Genomic DNA, 19961 nt, shown 5'->3' with positions numbered 1-19961 from the left:
GCTGCTTTCGACGTTGTGCTCCACCCTTTCCGGGCGGGGCGAAAAAAATACTTCCCGTCTCTCCTTTTCGCCTATTGGCTCTGTCAAAGGTCGAGTCCGTGACGTCAAAGAGCATGGGCCAATCAGAGCACACCGGACTGCGTGTTTTCCGAACCACTGCAGCAGGGTCAGAAGGGAGATGGCCGCCTTCAGTCGTGGCCTCAGACGGTTTCCGAGCGTTAGTGTCTGGCACGCACCACCCCCTCTTGCTTTGGTTCCGCCACGCCGATGTACCAGGTAAAGCCTTATCACGGGCGCGGCGCGCCTCTCCGTGTGGAGCTTCCCACCTGCATGTACCGGCTCCCCAACGTGCAAGCCAGGAGCGGCAGCCCAGAGGCCGGCGTTGCCCACGTGCAGGTAGGAGCGCGGGCCCTCCCCCACCCCGCCCAGTGCGCACGCGCGGCGGCCCGCTGCTGGCCCGAGTCCCCGCGAGCAGGAACGAGTGTGTCCCACCCGGTTCGCGGTCTCACCCCGGCATCTGTGCCGGCCGGCCAGGGACTCACCCAAACCTTTATGTTTTAAAAGATTTATTAAGGCCTGGCGCTCTGGCTCACGCCTGTAATTCCAGCACTTTGGGAGGCCCAAGCAGCAGGTCACCTGAGGTCAGGAGTTCGAGACCAGCCTGGGCAACATGTTGAAACCTCGTCTCCACTAAAAATACAAAAATTAGCCGGGCGTGTGGCGGGCGCCTGTGATCCCAGCCACTTGGGAGGCTGAGGCAGGAGAATCGTTTGAACCCTGGAGGCGGAGTTTGCAGTGAGCTGAGATCAAGCCATTGCACTCGAGCCTGGGCAACAAGAGTGAAACTGTGTCTCAAAAAAACAAAAATATGTTTATATATCTTTCCTGGTCGGGCGCGGTGGTTCACGCCTGGAATCTCAGCACTTTGGGAGACCGAGGCGGGAGGATTGCTTTAGCCCTGAGAGTTTGAGACCAGTCTGAGCAACATAGTGAGACCCTTGTCTCATTTTTTTTTTTTTTTTGAGTTGGATTCTAGCTCTGTCGCCCAGGCTGGAATGCAGTGGCCTGTTCTCGGCTCACTGCAAGCTCCGCCTCCCGGGTTCACGCCATTCTCCTACCTCAGCTTCCCGTGTACCTGGGACTACAGGTGACTGCCACCACGCCCGGCTAATTTTTTTTTTTTTTTGTATTTTTAGTAGAGACAGGGTTTCACCGTGTTAGCCAGGATGGGCTCCATCTCCTGACCTTGTGATCCGCCCGCCTCGGCCTCCGAAAGTGCTGGGATTACAGGCCTGAGCTACCGCGCCCGGCCACCTTGTCTCTATTTTTAAAATATTTTATTTAAAATAAAAATCTATGCATATTTTTTCTTTTTTTTGTTTTTGCATATGGCGCTTAAACATGTTAGTTCAGAGAGTCCACCCTCTGAAAAGTGAATAGCACATAAATGCTCATTTTGAGGAATTGCAAAGCGAACTCTGGGGTCACCACCTCCCAGGTTGACACACAATGTCACTGCTCCATTCTTTCCACTTAAACCTTCCCCCCCCAACCCCCCCAGGTCCTGATTTTTATGGTAATTATGTCCTGCTTGTGTCTATTATTTTGTCAACTAAGTATCCCTAAACAATATAGTCTGGGTTTTTGTTTTTTTCAGACACCATTACCCACACTGGAGTGCAGTGGCATGATCTTGGCCCACTGCAACCTCTGCCTCCCAGGTTCAAGCAGTTCTCCCGCCTCAGCCTCCTGAGTAGCTGAGATTACAGGTGCCGTCCACTGCACCTGGCTAGTGTTTGTATTTTTAGTAGAGACGGGGTTTCACCATGTTGGCCAGGCTAGTCTCGAACTCCTGACCTCAAGCGATCTGCCCACCTTGACCTCCCAAAGTGCTGGGATTACAAACATGAGCCACTGGTGCCCAGCCCTGCCTTCTTTTTTGTAGACATTATTTTAGAAGTCATTTGATTGTAACAACAGAAGTATTCATTTTCTCTCTAGTATACTGGTATACTGTTCTTCGTATACTGTTTTTTTTTTTTTTTTGGGACGGAGTGTTGCTCTGTCACCCAGGCTGGAGTACAATGGTGCGATCTCGGCTCACTGCAATCCCCGCCTCCTGGGTTCAAGCGATTCTCCTGCGTCAGTCTCCCGAGTAGCTGGAACTACAGGCGCGCGCCACTGTGCCTGACTAATTTTTGTATTTCTAGTAGAGATGGGGATTCACCATGTTGGCCAGGCTGGTCTGGCACTCCTGATCTCAGGTGATCCACCTTCCTGGGCCTCCCAAACTGCTGGGATTACAGGCGTGAGCCACCCCACCCAGCGTTGTTTTAAGCATTTGGGGATCAATTGCAGGGACCTATTGAATTATGGGGAAAATGAGATGGTTCTACTCCTGTATTTTAAAGTCTTCTTTTTCTTTTTGGTTTCTTTACTTTGTAGTTAAGGCTTTGCAGACTTGCATCCAATAATGTCTTCTTTTATTTTTTATTTTTTTAATTTTTATTTATTTATTTTTTTTTTAATTTTTATTTTATTTTTTTTTTGAGATGGAGTCTGGCTCTGTCGCCCAGGCTGGAGTGCAGTGGCTCGATGTCTGCTCACTGCAAGCACTGCCTCCCAGGTTCACGCCATTCTCCTGCCTCAGCCTCCCGAATAGCTGGGACTACAGGCGCCCGCCACCGCGCCCGGCTAATTTTTTTGTATTTTTAGTAGAGACAGGGTTTCACTGTGTTAGCCAGGATGGTCTCGATCTCCTGACCTCGTGATCCGCCTGCCTCGGCCTCCCAAAGTGCTGGGATTACAGGCGTGAGCCACCGCGCCCGGCCTTATTTTTTTTTTTTTTTTTTTTTTGAGACGGAGTCTTGCTCTGTCACCCAGGCTGGAGTGCAGTGGCGCAATCTCGGCTCACTGCAAGCTCCGCCCCCCGGGTTCATGCCATTCTCCTGCCTCAGCCTCTCCGAGTAGCTGGGACTACAGGCGCCCGCCACCACGCCCGGCTAATTTTTTTTTGTATTTTTAGTAGAGATGGGGTTTCACCGTGGTCTCGATCTCCTGACCTCGTGATCTGCCCGCCTCGGCCTCCCAAAGTGCTGGGATTACAAGCGTGAGCCACCGCGCCCAGCCGGCCCGGCCTTAATTTTTATTTTTTGTAGAGTCTCACTCTGTTACCCAGGCTGGAGTACAGTGGTGTGATCATAGCTCACTGCAGCTTTGAGCTCCTGGACTCAAGCAGTCCTCCCACCTCAGCCTCCTGAATAGCTGAACACAGGCATGCGCTACCATACCTGGCTAATTAGTATTACTTTTTTTTGGAGAAATGGGGTCTTGCTGTATTGCCCAGGCTGATCTTGAACTCCTGGGCTCAAGCCATCCTCCTGCCTTGGCCTCCCAAAGTGCTGGGATTATAGGCATGAGCCACGGTACCCAGCCTTTGTCTTAGTTTTTGGTCACCGTCACCCAACCCCAGAGTTCTAGAACGATTCCCTTGGAAAGAAAGGGACTGGTCAGGGCTGGGGATGGAGAAGTGCTGTGGTAGGAGCCTTTTCTTCTCTTTGTCTCCCCAGCTGGATCGCCAAACCTACCCTGCGGTCCTCATCTTCCTGGCCCCCTAGCTCCTCCTCTCCGTGCATGTCTTCCCCACTGCAGAGAACTGCGGGAGGTACCAAGAGGGCCTTGTCTGCATCTTCTAGTTCCTCTGTCAGTCTACCCTTCGATGACAGGGACTCAAACCATATCTCAGAGGGGTAAGTAGATGTTGTAGCCGGGCGCGGTGGCTCACGCTTGTAATCCCAGCACTTTGGGAGGCCGAGGCGGGCGGATCACGAGGTCAGGAGATCGAGACCACGGTGAAACCCCGTCTCTACTGAAAATGCAAAAAATTAGCCGGGCGTGGTGGTGGGCGCCTGTAGTCCCAGCTACTCGGAGAGGCTGAGGCAGGAGAATGGCGTGAACCCGGGAGGTGGAGCTTGCAGTAAGCCGAGATCGCGCCACTGCACTCCAGCCTGGGTGACAGAGCGAGACTCCGTCTCAAAAAAATAAGAAAAAAGATGTTGCACTGTGCGGCCACTTCCTGTGTCCGTGGCAGCCTTCCCCCTCTCGTTTTCCCACATTGATGGTAATATGCGTGGGACTGTGTGTAAACACAAGAAGTGCTATACGCGTTCAGCACAGTGGCACCCTCCCTCCAGCTCCAGGTGTTTTTTTTGGTGGTCCTAGATGTTGTAGACATCAAAATAGTAGTACATCCTGGTTTTTGTTTGTTTTTTTTTTTTGAGATGGAGTCTCACCCTGTCACCCAGGCTGGAGTGCAGTGGTGCGATCTCAGCTCATTGCAACCTCCGCCTCCCGGGTTCAAGCACGTCCTGTTTTTAATCCATCATCCATGTTGTCTAAACCTCTCTTAAACACATTTCTGTGTTCAGCATGTACAACCCCTGGTGGGGGCTGGGAGGTGGCAGATCGGGGAGTAAAGAGTTCTTTATTTGTTGCCTGGTAAATTGTATATACTTTTTAGCTGGTGTCCCCTAGTTCTCCTACTTGGGGATTTTGTAAACAGGTCTGTGTATCCTTATTTATTACAATATATGAGTTTATTCTGTGTAGGTTATAATATATCTTGGTTTTTTATATTTCCAGAAGGAAAAAAGCTAATTTCATACAGATCTGCTTTATCCCCTGGCTGTTTTAATTGGCTTTCTCTGAATCATTTCTGTTTCTGTCAGTGCTGCTGTGGGGGACCCGATTATATCAATGTTATAAACTTGAATTGATAAGACATGTGGTTGATGTTTCACGGGGTGAAATTTAACTCTAGGTCCATATTACTCTCCTGTTTATGGATGAGTGATGGATGACTTCCTGAGCCATGATTATTTTTCTCTACAAAGAGCAGTGATCTCTGTACCCGCTAAGGGAGTAACATTTGATTCTCTTCTTCGGAGAGAATACTAGGAAGGGTTGTCCTTCCCGTGCCTCGTTTCCTCATTCTTCATCTCCATTCCTTTCACCTGAAAGTTTTCCTTTAAGGCTTTGTCCCAGCTGGGTGTGGTGGCTCATGCCTGTAATCCCAACACTTTGGGAGGCCGAGGCAGGTGGATCACCTGAAGTCAGGAGTTTGAGACCAGCCTGGCCAACATGGTGAAAAACACCTGTAATCCCAGCTACTAGGGAGACTGAGGCAGGAGAATCGCTTGAATTTGGGAGGTAGAGGTTGCAGTGACCTGAGATCACGCCATTGCACTGCAGCCTGGGTGACGAGTGAAACTCTGTCTCAAAAAAAAAAAAAAAAAAGACTTTGTCCCAACTTTCTACTAACAATAAGCTCATTTTTTCTTAAAATCTGAATATGTTTTTCTCATGGAGATGGAGTGTGGTGAGAGACAGAGAAACTATAATTCATTAACCTTTTATATGGAGGGAATAGGGTGGTTATATTTAAAGAGAACCGTACTTTCTCACAGGAATACTGACTCTTTGTTAGCTGATGAAGGCAGTGACTTTGAGGACAGCTTGAATCGCAATGTGAAGAAGAAAGCAGCAAAACGACCACCGAAAACAACGCCAGTGAGTCAGCCAGTTTTCTTTTGTTTTTGAATCTTGTGGGGGAAGCAGCCCAGCTACTCGGGAGGCTGAGGCAGGAGAATGGCATGAACCCCGGGGGGCAGAGCTGGCCGTGAGCCGAGATCGCGCCACTGCACTCCAGCCTGGGCAACAGAGCAAGACTCCGTCTCAAAAAGAAAAAAAGAAAACCTAAAAGAAGTTCGGGTGATATGACTCATAAAAGGACAAGATTTGCAAAGTATTAAGGGACAGAAATAGGAAGAAGAGAAATTTTGAAGAGAAAAGAAGAGAAAAGGACGTTAGGATATAGGGATACAGGAAGGGGACTCAAGGACTTTTTTTTTAAGGGAAAAAAGTTAATAAACTTCATAACAGTATAAAAATCAATTATTTCAGGACTGAGTCTAACTCAGACTCTGCTGTGGAATTGGCAGCGTAAGCCTACTTGTGTGATAATGATGAAACCAAGTGTTAATGTCACTGTTACCTTTTTTTCATATTTCTGATCTTTTTATACATATTAGGTGGCAAAACATCCAAAGAAAAGTCCTGAGTGGTACATCGTCATAGTTGGAAACAGTCAGAGCCACCAGCCAATGTTCTTTTCAATGCTGTGAAAGCCGCCAAAAGTGACATGCAGGTAAAGCAGTGTCTTACCTCTGTTGATACCATCTCAGTTTTTGTAAGGTGGTAAGGACGAGTGTCTACAGACTTGATTTGATGTGAACATTTTAGTGAGTGTAACATATCAAGAAATAAGATTATGGAGTGAATCCTTGGAGTGATAGAAGGGTAACCTTGAATAAGAGAGCATGTTTTTTTTGTTTTTTTTTCGACAGAGTCTCTTTCTATCCTCTCAAGTATCTGGTACTACAGATTGCATACCACATCTGGCTAGTTTTTGTTTTGTTTCTGTAGAGACAGGGTCTCACTATGCTGCTCAGGCTAGTCTTGATCTCCTGGGCTTAATCAGTTCTCCCACCTCAGCCTCCCAAAAAGTTGGGATCGTAGGCATGAGCCACCATGCCTAACCCCAAGAGGTTTTAAATGGACTTTGCCTAAATCATCAGAGAAATGACTGTGGCAGCTATAGCCTTATGAAATGTATTTCTGAAATAATAAGACTTGAAAGTTGAAATTACTCTTTGTTCCATGGGCTGCACAATGGATGTTGTGTTAGTGGGCATGAAAAAAGCAACATGGATCTGCTTGTACATCCTCACCAGAGCTTTTGGGTGACCAGGTGCATTGTCACTGAGCAGTAATATTTTGAAAGGAATCTTGTTTTCTGAGCAGTAGGTCTCATCCATGTGCTTAAAATATTCAGAAAACCATGCTGTGAATAGATGTGATATCGGTTAGGCTTTGTTGTTTCATTTATAGAGCATAGGCAGAGTAGACTTAGCATAATTCTTAAGGGCCTTAGGATTTTTAAAATGGTAAATTAGTATTGGCTTCAACTTAAATCACCAACTGCATTAGCCCCTAACAAGGAGTCAGGCTGGCCTTTGACGCTTTGAAGCCAGGCATTGACTTCTCCTTAATAGCTGTGAAAGTCCTAGATGGCGTTTTCCAATATAAGGCAGTTTAGTCCACACTGAAAATTCATTGTTTAGTGTAGCCACCTTCATCAATGATCTTAGCTAGATTTTCTTGATAACTTGTTGCTTCTCTATCAGTATTTGCTGCTTCACCTTGTACTTGGATGTTATGGAGAGAGCTTCTTTCCTTAAACCTCATGAACTAACTTCTAGCTTCAAACTTTTCTTCTGTGGCTTCCTTACTTTGCTCAGCCTTCATAGAATGGAAGACAGCTAGGACATTGATCTGGATTGGGCTTTGGCCTAAGGGAATGTTGTGGCTTGATCTTCTGTTCCGACCACTAAAACTGTCCCTATATCAGCAGTAAGACTGTTTAACTTTCTTACCCTTTGTGTGTTCACTGGAGTAGCGTTTTTACTTTCTTTCAAGAATTTTTCTTTTGCATTCACAACTTGGCTGTTTGGCACAAGAGGCCTAGCTGTTGATTGGCCTGTCTTGGCTTCCAGCTGAACTTAATCATTTTTTTTTTTTTTTTGTCTTTTTGAGACAGAGTCACGCTTTGTTGCCCAGGCTAGAGTGCAATGGCATAATCTTGGCTCACTGCAACCTCTGCCTCCCAGGTTCAAGCGATTCTCCTGCCTCAGCCTCCTGAGTAGCTGGGATTATGGGCGCCCACCACTGCACCCAGCTAATTTTCTATTTTTAGTAGAGATGGGGTTTCGCCATGTTGGTCGGGCTGGTCTCAAACTGACCTCAAGTGATTTGCCCACCTCGGCCACCCAAAGTGCTGGGATTATAGGTGTGAACCACCACGCCTGGCCTCTAAGCTTAATCATTTCTAGCTTTTGATTTAAAATGAGAAACATGTGGCCGGGCGTGGTGGCTCACGCCTGTAATCCCAGCATTTTGGGAGGCCGAGGCGGGTAGATCACGACGTCAGGGGATCGAGACCATCCTGGCTAATACGGGGAAACCCCGTCTCTACTAATAATACAAAAAATTAGCTGGGTGCGGTGGCGGGTGCCTGTAGCCCCAGCTACTTGGGAGGCTGAGGCAGGAGAATGGCATGAACCCAGGAGGCAGAGCTTGCAGTGAGCCGAGATAGTGCCACTGTAGTCCGGCCTGGGCGAAAGAGTGAGACTGTGTCTCAAAAGAAAAAAAGTGAGAAACATGTGACTCCTCCTTTCATTTGGACACTTAAGAGGGTTACTAATTGACCTAATTACAATATTTTTGTGTCTCAAGGAATGGTTCGGGAGGCCTGAGGAGAGAGAGAGACAAGGAAACTCTTGTTGGTAGAGTAGTCAGAACACAGACATTTGTTAAGTTTGCCATCTTATATGGACAGGTTCGTGGTACCCCAAAACAGTTACAGTAGTAACATCAGGCTGGGTGTGATGGCCCATGTCTGTAATCACAGCACTTTGGGAGGCTGAGGTGGAAGGATCGCTTGAGCCCCTGGGCAAACATAGGGAGAGCCCGTCTCTACAAAAAAAATTTTTTTAACTAGCTGGCTGTGGTGGCATGCACCAGTACTCCCACCTACTCGGGAGGCTGAGGCAGGAGGATCCCTCGAGTCCAGGAGGTGGAGGCTGCCATGAGCCATGGTCACAGCGCTGTACTCCAGCCTGGGTGCCAGAGTGAGACCCTGTCTCATAAAAAAAAAAAAATGTAACATTAAAGATTACTGATCACAGATAACCATAACAGATACCATAATGAAAAAGTTTGAAATATTGTGAGAATTACCAAAATGTGCCACAGGAACACAAAGTGAGGATATGCTATTAGAAAAATGGCACTGATAGGTATGCTCAATGCAGGGTTGTCACACACCTTTAGTTTGTTAAAAAACAACAACAGCAGCAACAACAACAACAAAATCCACAATGTCTGCACATCAATACAGTAAAGTGCAATAAAGCGAGATATGCCTGTATAATGCCAGCTAGGGCTTCTGAATAGTCAGAATAACCACATGCAGAGGGGATATTATTTTTACTAAACACAAACCTCTGAGGTGTTACTTGACTATACAGCTTCTTCCAGAATTAGAAGGTTTAAAAGAGAGCATAGGATTACGGAGGTTCACACTATCCTGTAATAAACAGGAAGTAGGTAGAAGTTGTACTTTTTGTGTATCTTCAGGGCCTTATGCTTGTTAGGGTACAAGAGAGATTAACCCACTTCTCCCTGTCCTCCAGCTCCAAGAGCGTCAAGAGGAGATTGAGGAGATGATGAATACCCTCTTGGGATGTCTTTGTTCGTCGGTACAGGTGAGCTAATGGGTTTCTCTCATTGAAGCAGCTGGCCTTTGGTTATGGCATCTGAGGAGGTGAACAAGGTTTCCCTCCTCCAACCCTTAGTTATTGGGTTAGTCCCAGAATTAATGCAGCTGGAGCAAAGACTCTTTTTTTTTTTTTTTTTTTTTTTTTGAGACGGAGTCTCGCTCTGTCGCCCAGGCTGGAGTGCAGTGGCGCAGTCTCGGCTCACTGCAAGCTCCGCCTCCTGGGTTCACGCCATTCTCCTGCCTCAGCCTCTCCTAGTAGCTGGGACTACAGGCGCCCGCCACCACGCCCGGCTAATTTTTTGTATTTTTAGTAGAGACGGGGTTTCACCGTGGTCTCGATCTCCTGACCTCGTGATCCGCCCGCCTCGGCCTCCCAAAGTGCTGGGATTACAAGCGTGAGCCACCGCGCCCGGCTAAGACTCTTAACAAATGTTTTAAATTGGTGAGGTTTAGTTTATCACCACGTACAAAGGATCTTGTAAGTGCTTCTGGGAGAAAATAAGAGAATAAAGCATTGCTGAGAATTTTCCTTCTCCGGCTTTGCCCCAGGTCTGCCCCAACTCCTCATCTTTCTGGGTTTGGAGACTTGAGGATAAGAGCAGAGAACAGAAAGGTGGGGCTTTTCTGAGGGATGCTGCAGCCCGGTGAGCCTTCTCCTGGCCCAGCCTACTGTCTCACTGTGTGAAGGGCAGGGGAGTTTTATACTGTTTAAAGACCTGATCAAGTTAAAAAGAGTATCTGTAGGCTGAGTATGGTGGCTTATGCCTGTAATCCCAGCACTTTGGGAGGCCAAGGCAGGCAGATCACCTGAGGTCAGGAGTTTGCAACCAGCCTGACCAACATGGAGAAACCCCATCTCTACTGAAAATACAAAATTAGCCGGATATGGTGGCGCATCCCTGTAATCCCAGCTACTCGGGAGGCTGAGGCAGGAGAATCACTTGAACCCGGGAGGTGGAAGTTGCAGTGAGCTGAGATCATGCCATTGCACTCCAGCCTGGGCAACAAGAGCGAAACTCTGTCTCAAAAAAAAAAAAAAAATAGTATCTGTAGATGTTTCGCACTCTTACCTAGGTTTCACTTCTGCCTTTCCAGAACCTTTCAGCTGATTTAAACTTTTCTTTTCTTTTTTTTTTTTTTTTTTTTTTTGAGACAGAGTCTCGCTGTCGCCCAGGCTGGAGTGCAGTGGCGTGATCTCGGCTCACTGCAGGCTCCGCCCCCCGGGGTTCACGCCATTCTCCTGCCTCAGCCTCCCGAGTAGCTGGGACTACAGGCGCCCGCCATTTCGCCCTGCTAAATTTTTTTGTATTTTTAGTAGAGACGGGGTTTCACTGTGTTAGCCAGGATGGTCTCGATCTCCTGACCTCGTGATCCGCCCGCCTCGGCCTCCCAAAGTGCTGGGATTACAGGCGTGAGCCATCGCGCCCGGCCTTAAACTTTTCTTAATGTGGAATTAAAACACACTCATGGGCGGGTGTGGTGGCTCACGCCTGTAATTGCAGCACTTTGGGAGGCCAAGGCGGGCGGATCACGAGGTCAGGAGATCGAGACCATCCTGGCTAACACAGTGAAACCCCGTCTCTACTAAAAATACAAAAAATTAGCCGGGCCTGGTGGTGGGCGCCTGTAGTCCCAGCTACTCGGGAGGCTGAGGCTGGAGAATGGCGTGAACCCAGGAGGCGGAGCTTGTGGTGAGCCGAGATTGCGCCACTGCACTCCACCCTGGGCGACAGAGTGAGACTCCGTCTGAAAAAAAAAAAAAAACCTCACACACTTTGGCCAACAGCTGAATGCTTTTTTGGGGGGTAGAGGGGGACAGAGTCTCATTCTGTCACACAGGCTGGAGTGCAGTGGTGCAATCTCGGCTCACCGCAACCTCCACCCCCTGGGTTCGGGTGACTCTCCTGCCTCAGCCTCCCAAGTAGCTGCGACTACAGGCGCCTGCCCCCATGCTTGGCTAATTTTTGGCCACCATGCCCAGCCTGAATGAACTTTCAAAACTGGTTTTTAAAAGAGGTATGGAGGCCGGGTGCAGTGGCTCACACCTATAACTCCAGCACTTTGGGAGGCCAAGACGGGCAGATCAGTTGAGGTCAGGAGTTCCAGACCAGCCTGGCCAACATGGCGAAACCCCATCTCCACTAAAAATACAAAAAGATAGCTGGGCGTGGTGGTGCACCTGTAATCCCAGCTACTCGGGAGGCTGAGGCAGGAGAATCACTTGAACCCGAGAGGTAGTGGTTGCAGTGAGCCGAGATCGTGCCACTGCACTCCAGCCTGGGCAACAGGTGGAGTGGAGAATTAGGCTGTACAAGGCTGGTGTTTAACTATTTTATGGGTTGCTAACGGAAAGAAAATATTTACTAACTGGGTATGGCACATTTTTGTAGTCCTAGCTACTTGAGAGGCCAAAGTGGGAAGACGACTTGAACTCAGGAGTTCAAGGCCAGCGTGGGCAACATAGCAAGAGACCCCATCCCTTAAAAAAAAAATAAAAAATATTTACCTGTATTTTACTATATATATAGTATTACATTGGGAGGAAGAAATGAAAGGCATGGGGTACATGGCATTTCAAGAAAATAAATTCTTCCATGAGAGGGAGTTATCTGGTAGGATAGAAAGTGAGTTTGGAGAGAGGGTGGCTATAAGAGTCAACTTATCTGTCTGTGTCTAGGGATGTCCTTCCTGAGATCCGTGCTATCTGCATCCAGGAAATTGGGTGTTGGATGCAAAGCTACAGCATTTCTTTCCTCACCGACAGCTATTTAAAATGTATTGGTTGGACTCTGCATGATAAGAGTCATTTTCCTTTTCCGTTTCCCTCATCTTTTTCCTGTCCTAGGACACTTCACCTTTTCCTGGGCCTGCCACTGTAATATTTTACCTAGTGAGCAATGATTAACCCATCAAGTCGCTGAACCTTGAAACTCCCGTAGCACTGGGGAGGGTAGGATAAGGTAGAGAGAGACATCCAGGAGATGAAATGACTCAAAACATGAGGTAGGGGGAGAGAGAGTTTCCCAGGGGAGAGAGTTACTGATGGATGGTAATGCAGGTGCTAAGGGGGGCAGCCAAAGGATCCTTCTCATCATGAATACTGCTGTGATCCTTTTGTTTTTTAAGGAAGAAGACAGCTGTTCATTGTTTCTGATATCTCAAGAGTCCTCAGCATAGGGGACACCCAAGGTAGAATGAGGGATTGGAGAGGGGAGTCTGGAGGCTCAGCAGGGGCAAGTAGAGTGTGGTTAGTCTTATTTCCATTCTCCTGATTTTCCCTCCTCACCAGCACCAAGAAGTCCGCCTGAAGTGCGTGAAGGCCCTGAAAGGGCTGTACAGCAAATGGGACCTGACTGCACGCCTGGAGCTCTTCACCAGCCGCTTCAAGGTAAAATGGGTGGCGCTCCATGGCTTGGCTCTTTGTCGTAGTTCCCGTTTCCCCACCTTGTATCTTTCTACCCCTCATGCTCTAAGATGTCTTGGCTATCCCAGCATCTGCCTCTGCGTAGGCACTCTCTTGAGGAGTCTCTGATTCTAAGAGAACAGAATGTTTGGAATGGGTGTAATGAGACATTGAGTGACTTTCTCCTTTCTGCAGGACCGGATGGTTTCCATGGTCATGGACAGAGAGTACGATGTGGCAGTGGAGGCCGTCAGATTACTGATACTTATCCTTAAGTGAGTCTGGGAAGAGGGGAGGCCAGTGTCTCAGACCTTTGCCCTTCCAGGGTCCTCTCCCTCCACCTGTCATAGCTGACACTTCCATCTATGCAGGTTGACTGAGGCCATTCCTGAGTTGCAGTATCTCCAGGGGGGCATATTTCTGTCTTCTCTAACTCCCCATACTCCTTTGTCTTCCACTGTCTATTTAGGAGTTCTTTGTGAGTTATGTCCTTGTTGCTTTTGCCTCTTTTTGTTTCTAGCCTTGATTGTGCTAGAAGATAATGCCCCTATTCACACACTCTTTCTGCTTTTCTGTGGGCAGGAACATGGAAGAGGTGCTGACGGATGCGGACTGTGAGAGCATCTACCCCATTGTGTATGCCTCTAATTGAGGCCTGGCCTCTGCTGCGGGCGAATTTCTGTACTGGAAATGAGTGGGGCTCCTTTTATGTTTCTTTAACACCACCCTCTCGGTTTCTCTCCCTCATCTGCTGCTGCCCTACCTAAGGCCTCCCCATCTCCATGGAAGTCTCTCTCTGGTGTCTCTTTTCCTCTCTCAGCTCCTTGGGGCTCTCGTTAGCTCTGCACCTCCTTTTCCTTTATCATCTCTTTGGGCCATCTCCTCCCTCTGTGGTCATCGTTACACCTCCTTGTTGCCTTCTGTGCTGAGCCCTTTCCTTGTGTCCATTCCACCAGACTCTTCTACCCTGAGTGCGAGATAAGAACGATGGGTGGAAGAGAGCAACGCCGAAGCCCAGGCACCCAGAGGACTTTCTTCCAGCTTCTGCTGTCCTTCTTTGTGGAGAGCGAGGTGACATATACAGAGAGAAGTCTGGCTGTTGTGCATAGGACCTACAACTGGGCTGGGCCTGGTGGCTCATGCCTGTAAGTCCAGCACTTTGGGAAGCTGAGGTGGGAGGATCCTTTGAGCCCAGGAGTTTGAGACCGGCTTGGGCAACATAGTGAGACCCGGTCTCTACCCCCCAAAAAAACAAAAAAAGACAAATGGAGAAGCATGGGGGTGGACACTGTAGGAAGGAGAGAGATATTTAATCAGTAACCGCTTCCTAGGGTATTTTAACATGCCATCACTAACTCCCCATGTACCTCCTTCCCCAGCTCCATGACCATGCTGCTTACTTAGTAGGCAGCCTGTGGGACTGTGCAGGGGCTCAGCTGAAGGACTGAGAGAGTCTGACAAGCTTGCTGCTGGAGAAGGACCAGAGTGCATGCCACATGGAGCCAGAGACAGGGACCTTCCACCTCCTAGGGTGAAACCAGGAGAGATTGCTTGCCTGACTTGTACAAGGCAGCAACGGTGGCATGGGGTGGGGGGAACTTGGAGTTGGAAGGTGGCTAATCTTTGATTCTGTTTTTGATCCTCCTGGCACTCCAGACCTGGGTGATGTGCAGGAGAGCACACTGATAGAAATCCTTGTGTCCAGTGCCCAGCAACTCTTGCCTCAGCCTCCCGAGCAGCTGGGACTATAGGTGCCCGCCACCATGCCCGGCTAATTTTTTTGTATTTTTAGTAGAGACGGGTTTTCACCGTGTTAGCCAGGATGGTCTTGATCTCTTGACCTTGTGATCTGCCTGCCTCATCCTCCCAAAGTGCTGGGATTACAGGCGTGAGCCACCGTGCCTGGCTGCCTAAGGTTTTTTCTTTGCTTTTTAAAAAACAGCTTCATATTAAGTAACATTGTGGCATCATTATTTCATATGCAAGTATGTGTTCTCAGTGTACATTTTTAGATGGGACTTTTTTTTTTTTTTTTTTTGAGACGGAGTCTTTCTCTGTCCCCCAGGCTAGAGTGCAGTGGTGCGATCTCGGCTCACTGCAAGCTCCGCCTCCCGGGTTCACGCCATTCTCCTGCCTCAGCCTCCCGAGTAGCTGGGACTACAGGCGCCCGCCAACACGCCCGGCTAATTTTTTTTGTATTTTTAGTAGAGACGGGGTTTCACCGTGTTAGCCAGGATGGTCTCGATCTCCTGACCTCGTGATCCGCCCGCCTTGGCCTCCCAAAGTGCTGGGATTACAGGCTTGAGCCACTGCGCCCAGCCTTTAGATGGGACTTTATGTGACAGCTTTATTGAGATACAACTTACATATCATAAAAATCACCCCCTCCTTTTTTTTTTTGAGACAGAGTCTCGCTCTGTCACCCAGGCTGAAGTGCAGTGGCGTGATCTCAACTCACTGCAACCTCCACTTCCCAGGTTCAAGCGATTCTCCTGCCTCAGTCTCCTGAGTAGCTGGGACTACAGGCGCCCACCACCACGCCCGGCCAATTTTTGTATTTCTGGTAGAGACAGGGTTTCACCATGTTGGCCAGGCTGGTCTCGAACTCCTGACCTTGTGATCTGCCCACCTCGGCCTCCCAAAGTGCTCACAAAGTGCTGGTGAGCCACCACGCCCAGCCAAAAATCACCCTTTTAAAGTGTACACTTAGCATATTCACTGAATTGTACAACCATCACCACTATCTAATTTTAGAACATTTTCATTATTCTCAAAATAAACCACATACCCATTCGCAGTCTATCTTCCCACCCTAAGGTGGTATCACTAATAGAATTCCTGTCTCTTGATTTGCCTATTCCGGGCCTTTCATATAAATAGAATCATAATATGTGGCCTTTTATGTCCAGCTTCTTTCACTTAGCACAGTGTTTTCAAGGTTCGTCCATACTTTGACATATATCAGTATCTCATACCTTTTTATGGCCAAAACAATATGTCATCATGTGGATATGCCACATTCTACTTATCCACTTGTCAGTTGATTGACATTTGGGCTGTTTTATGCATAATGCTGCTAAACATGCATGTACACATTTTTGGGTGGATGCATCTTTTCAGTTATCTTGAGATACACCTGGGAATGGAATTGCTGGGTCTTATGGCAATTCTATATTTAAGTTTTTGAGGAACTACCACACTGTTTTCCAAAGTACCTACACCATTTTACAATCCTACCAGCAATGTATGGGGGCCCTGGTTTCTCCATGTTGTCACCAGTACTTATTGTCTTTTTTAATTTTATCCATCTCCTAGTAACTGTGATGTGTGGTATCTCATTGTGGTTTAAATTTGCATTTCCCTAATGACCAGTGGTATTGAGCATTTTTTCGTGTGCTTATTGACAATTTGTTTATCTTCTTTGGAGAAACGTCTTTTCTGATCCTTTACTATTTTAAAATAGGGTTGTCTTTTTATTGTTGAGTTGTAAGTATTCTTTATATATTCTAGACACGAGATTCCTTATGATATGCAAGCATTTTCTTCCATTTTTTGGGTTGTCTTTTTGTGTTATTGGTGGTGTCTTTTGAAACATAAAAGTTCTTGAATTTGATGAAATCGAACTTGCTTTTTCCTTTTGTTGCTTGTGCTTTTGGTGCCATATCTTGAGAAATTGTTGGCTAATTCAAGGTCACAAAGATTTATTCCTGTGTTTTCTTCTAAGAGTTATAGTTTTAGCCGGGCACGGTGGCTCACACCTGTAATCCCAGCACTTTGGGAGGCTGAGGCAGGCAGATCACGAGGTCAGGAGATCAAGACCATCCTGGCTAACAGGGCGAAACCCCATCTGTACTAAAAATACAAAAACTTAGCCGGGTGTGGTGGTGGGCGCCTGTAGTCCCAGCTACTGGAGAGGCTGAGGCAGGAGAACGGTGTGAACCCGGGAGGCGGAGCTTGCAGTGAGCTGAGATTGTGCCACTGCACTCCAGCCTGGGCAAAAGAGTGAGACACTGTCTCAGAAAAAAAAAAGAGTTATAGTTTTAGCTCTTAATTTAGATTTGTGATCCAGTTTTAGTTAATTTTTGTATATAATGTGAGATGGGGTGTGTTTTCTTTTTGTTGTCTTCTGTGTACCACCTAAAATTATATCTTATACCACCAGGAAACTCTTCTTTAATCAATTAACTAATACATATTTGTTAAGGACCTACTATATGCAAGATACTATGTTCAGTGTTTTAGGGGCCATGAAGAATCCTCCAGCAGCTTATTATCTAATAGGAAAGGGGGAAATTGTAATTATGGAAAACCCAAATTATGAACAGTTGCCAATAAATAACTGCCTGAGGGCTTGTACAAGTGAATGCTGTAGAATTCAGAGAATGAGGAGGGCTTTACCAAGAAGATGGAATTGCTGGAGCTTAAAAAATAAGTAAGATGTGTATAAGGAAGGAGGAGCATCATGGGCTGGCAGAATAGCACAAGAAAAGTGTAGAAGGCTGTGGCTGGGCGAAGTGTGGAGGCACATAGGTCGCTCTGCCTAAAGCGTAGGGTTTGTGAAGGCAAGATAAAACTGAAGAGATTGGGGCTGGGCGTGGTGGCTCATGCCTATAGTCCCAGCACTTTGGGAGGCCGAGGCGGGTGGATCATGAGGTCAGGAGTTCGAGACCAGCTTGGCCAAGATGGTGAAACCCTGTCTCTACTAAAAATACAAAAAATTAGCTGGGCATGGTGGCGCATGCCTGTAGTCCCAGCTACTTGGGATGCTGAAGGCAGGAGAATCGCTTGAACCCGGGAGGCGGAGGTTTCAGCGAGCCGAGATCGTGCCATTGCACTTCAGCCTGGGTGACAGGAGCGAAACTCCATCTAAAAAAAAAAAAAAAAAAACTGAAGCGATTGGTTTTATTCATTCAACAGATACTGAGCACCATGTGCTGGGAATATGGCAGCAAACAAAAAAGCCAAAAATCTCTTTCTTTAGAGGGTGTCAGATAGTAGTAAATGCTATGGCAAAAAAGCAGGGAGGAGCGTGAGGAATCCTGGCAGGGTGGGGATTGCAGTCTTACAAAGACTGATCAAGGGAAGACTCAGGAACACAAATGTTGGGCAAAAAGCCTAAAAAATAAGTTAAAAGATACACTTAGGCGCATTACAATTTTAACAGGTTTATTTGAGCATTCAGCAATTTTATCAATCAGGCAGTGGCAGACTGCAAGCAGTTGAGGGCGCCACCACCGAGGAAACCAGAGGGGACACTTACAAGGTGTCTGTGGGAGCAAGACAAATAAAGTATTTGATTGGTTAAAGTGGAAAGTTCATGTTTAGAGGTTAACTGACCATAAATCTCTTGTTAGAGGTTAGTCAGTAGTTTCTGACTGGTTAAGCTTAAGTTTCCTGCTCCTAGGTTACACACAACACTTTCACTCTGAGTTGAGTTTCAGTTTGCTGACGTAGGAACCCAAAGTGCAGGAGCCATTTCAGCCTATTGGCCTCCCAGCGAATTTTTTATAACAGGTGAGGGAGGGTGCTTAGTGTGTTTTAGAATCCCATACCAAAGGAAGCAGCCAGTCCTGAGGCCACGAGGGGATGGGGAGAATGTTCCTGGCATGTTCAAGGAACAGCAGAGAAGACCATTATTGCCAGAATGCAGGTTGTAGGACAGGAGACCAAAGAGGGTGCAGGATCCCAGAGCATCTAAGGCAGAGACTGGCTTTTACTCTGAGTGCAGTAGGAAACCATTGGAGGATTTTAGAGGAATGACAGGATCAACCTCTGTTTTTAAAGGATCCTTCTGGCTGCTGTGTCGAAAACGACAGGAGATGGAGGAAGGCTAGAAGCTGGGAGACCAGCAGGGAGGCTGTGGCTGTTGTAAGAATCCAGCCCAAGATTCAAGATGAGAGAGCTTCTTAGGCCGGGGGCAATGGTGGAGGTGCCGAGAAACGGCTAGATTCTGGGTGCATTTTCAAGGTATCTCTAATAGGCTTTTCTGACAAACTGGATGTGGGATATAAGACAAAAAGAGGAGTTGAGGATGGCTCCAGACCATCCTCAACTTTTGAGGATGACAGAAGGATGGAGTTGACAGTAGCTGAGATGGGGAAGGCAGAGAGTGAAGATAGCTGTGGGGGAAGGTTGGGGCATTGGTGTTGGCCACGGGATTACAGGTGGAGATGTTGAACAAACCGTGGGGGCTGTTAAGATGGAGTTCAGGGGAGAGCTGAAGGCTTGAGATCCCTTTGGGATGTGGCAGAGTATAGGTGATATTTAAGGACGTGAACCTGAGTGGCTGGGGAAGCCAGTGAAGATGGAGAAGAGGAGAGACTCAAGGGCCCAGCCCTCGGGCATCACACCATTAATAGCTTGATGAGATCAGGAGGACACACCTGGGGCCCCAAGGTTTCCTCTCTGGGAATCCAAGCCCAGGGGTATGGCTCTTCCCTGTTTTCTGTAGCCCTCTGCTTAAACCCATAGCAGCTCACTTTGAGATCATTGTTTTCAGTGGATGAACGTGGCCATGGAGAGGGAGGGTAATGGGAGTGTGACTGTTTACAGTTAACAGATGTTAATGTCAATTTGATTGATGCTTTAAAATAGTATTGCCTGGGTTTTCTCAGGCACTGAGAATCTTTGGATTCTATCTCCTCCTCTGTTCTCCGATTTCTGCAGGAGATAAGTCCCCCTTCATATCATATCAGTTATACAATCACTTCATTTTTTTCTAGCTTTTAGAAAATCATGTCTCCCATTTTCCAGTTCCTCTCTGGCCCTCATGCGTCCACTCTAGCCTCTGGTACCAAAACTCTATTGCCATTTTAAGCTTTTTCTGACCACAGAAATCTTGGATAGGATCTCAAATGTCTTCATTGGCTAACTCTGACCTGTCAATCTTAGAGACTCCAACCCTCCCTCATATTTGTGTTCACCTGTTCACCTGTTACAGTTCATCTGTGAAATGTATATTTATGTATCTTTCCATCTTGTTTTCTAAGCTGTGTAGCAAGTTTTTCTTGGACAAGGCCTAGCTACAATTCTCTAAGCCTTACTTTTTGGTACACAGGACTATGCCCATTTGAGGGCAACAGAATGAGGCTGTATAAGTTTTCCATTCTCTTCCTGATTGACTTTCCCTTACTAAATCCTGGGCAGGTCTTGGAAAGAGAG

The 19961-nt window shown here is 47.3% G+C and overlaps 1 protein-coding gene across 8 annotated transcripts; it reads left to right on the top strand.

Moving 5' to 3' along the window:
* The first annotated feature begins 22 nt into the window (after positions 1-22).
* On the top strand, positions 23-19883 carry LOC129489754 (cohesin subunit SA-3-like). Of its 8 annotated transcripts, XR_010122564.1 has the most exons (9): positions 23-396; positions 5486-5568; positions 9312-9383; positions 12687-12785; positions 12996-13075; positions 13383-13436; positions 13757-13871; positions 14180-14331; positions 18585-18629. XR_010122564.1 is itself a non-coding variant. In XM_063646420.1 (8 exons), the coding sequence occupies exons 1-8, from the start codon at positions 114-116 to the stop codon at positions 18708-18710; spliced, it is 912 nt and encodes a 303-aa protein (XP_063502490.1). In that variant the 5' UTR covers positions 23-113; the 3' UTR covers positions 18711-19883. The 8 variants fall into 8 exon arrangements, 6 of the variants coding, with proteins under 6 accessions (XP_063502490.1, XP_063502489.1, XP_063502492.1 ...); XM_063646420.1 differs by lacking the exon at positions 14180-14331 and having other exon boundaries at positions 18585-19883; XM_063646419.1 differs by lacking the exon at positions 14180-14331 and having other exon boundaries at positions 13757-13945; positions 18585-19883.
* Positions 19884-19961: the final 78 nt, after the last annotated feature.

The sequence above is a fragment of the Symphalangus syndactylus genome, chromosome 9, assembly GCF_028878055.3.
Source record: "Symphalangus syndactylus isolate Jambi chromosome 9, NHGRI_mSymSyn1-v2.1_pri, whole genome shotgun sequence".
NCBI lineage: Eukaryota > Metazoa > Chordata > Mammalia > Primates > Hylobatidae > Symphalangus > Symphalangus syndactylus.
The sequence above is the reverse complement of the archived record's forward strand: the minus strand, read 5'-3'. Positions and strand labels throughout refer to the sequence as shown.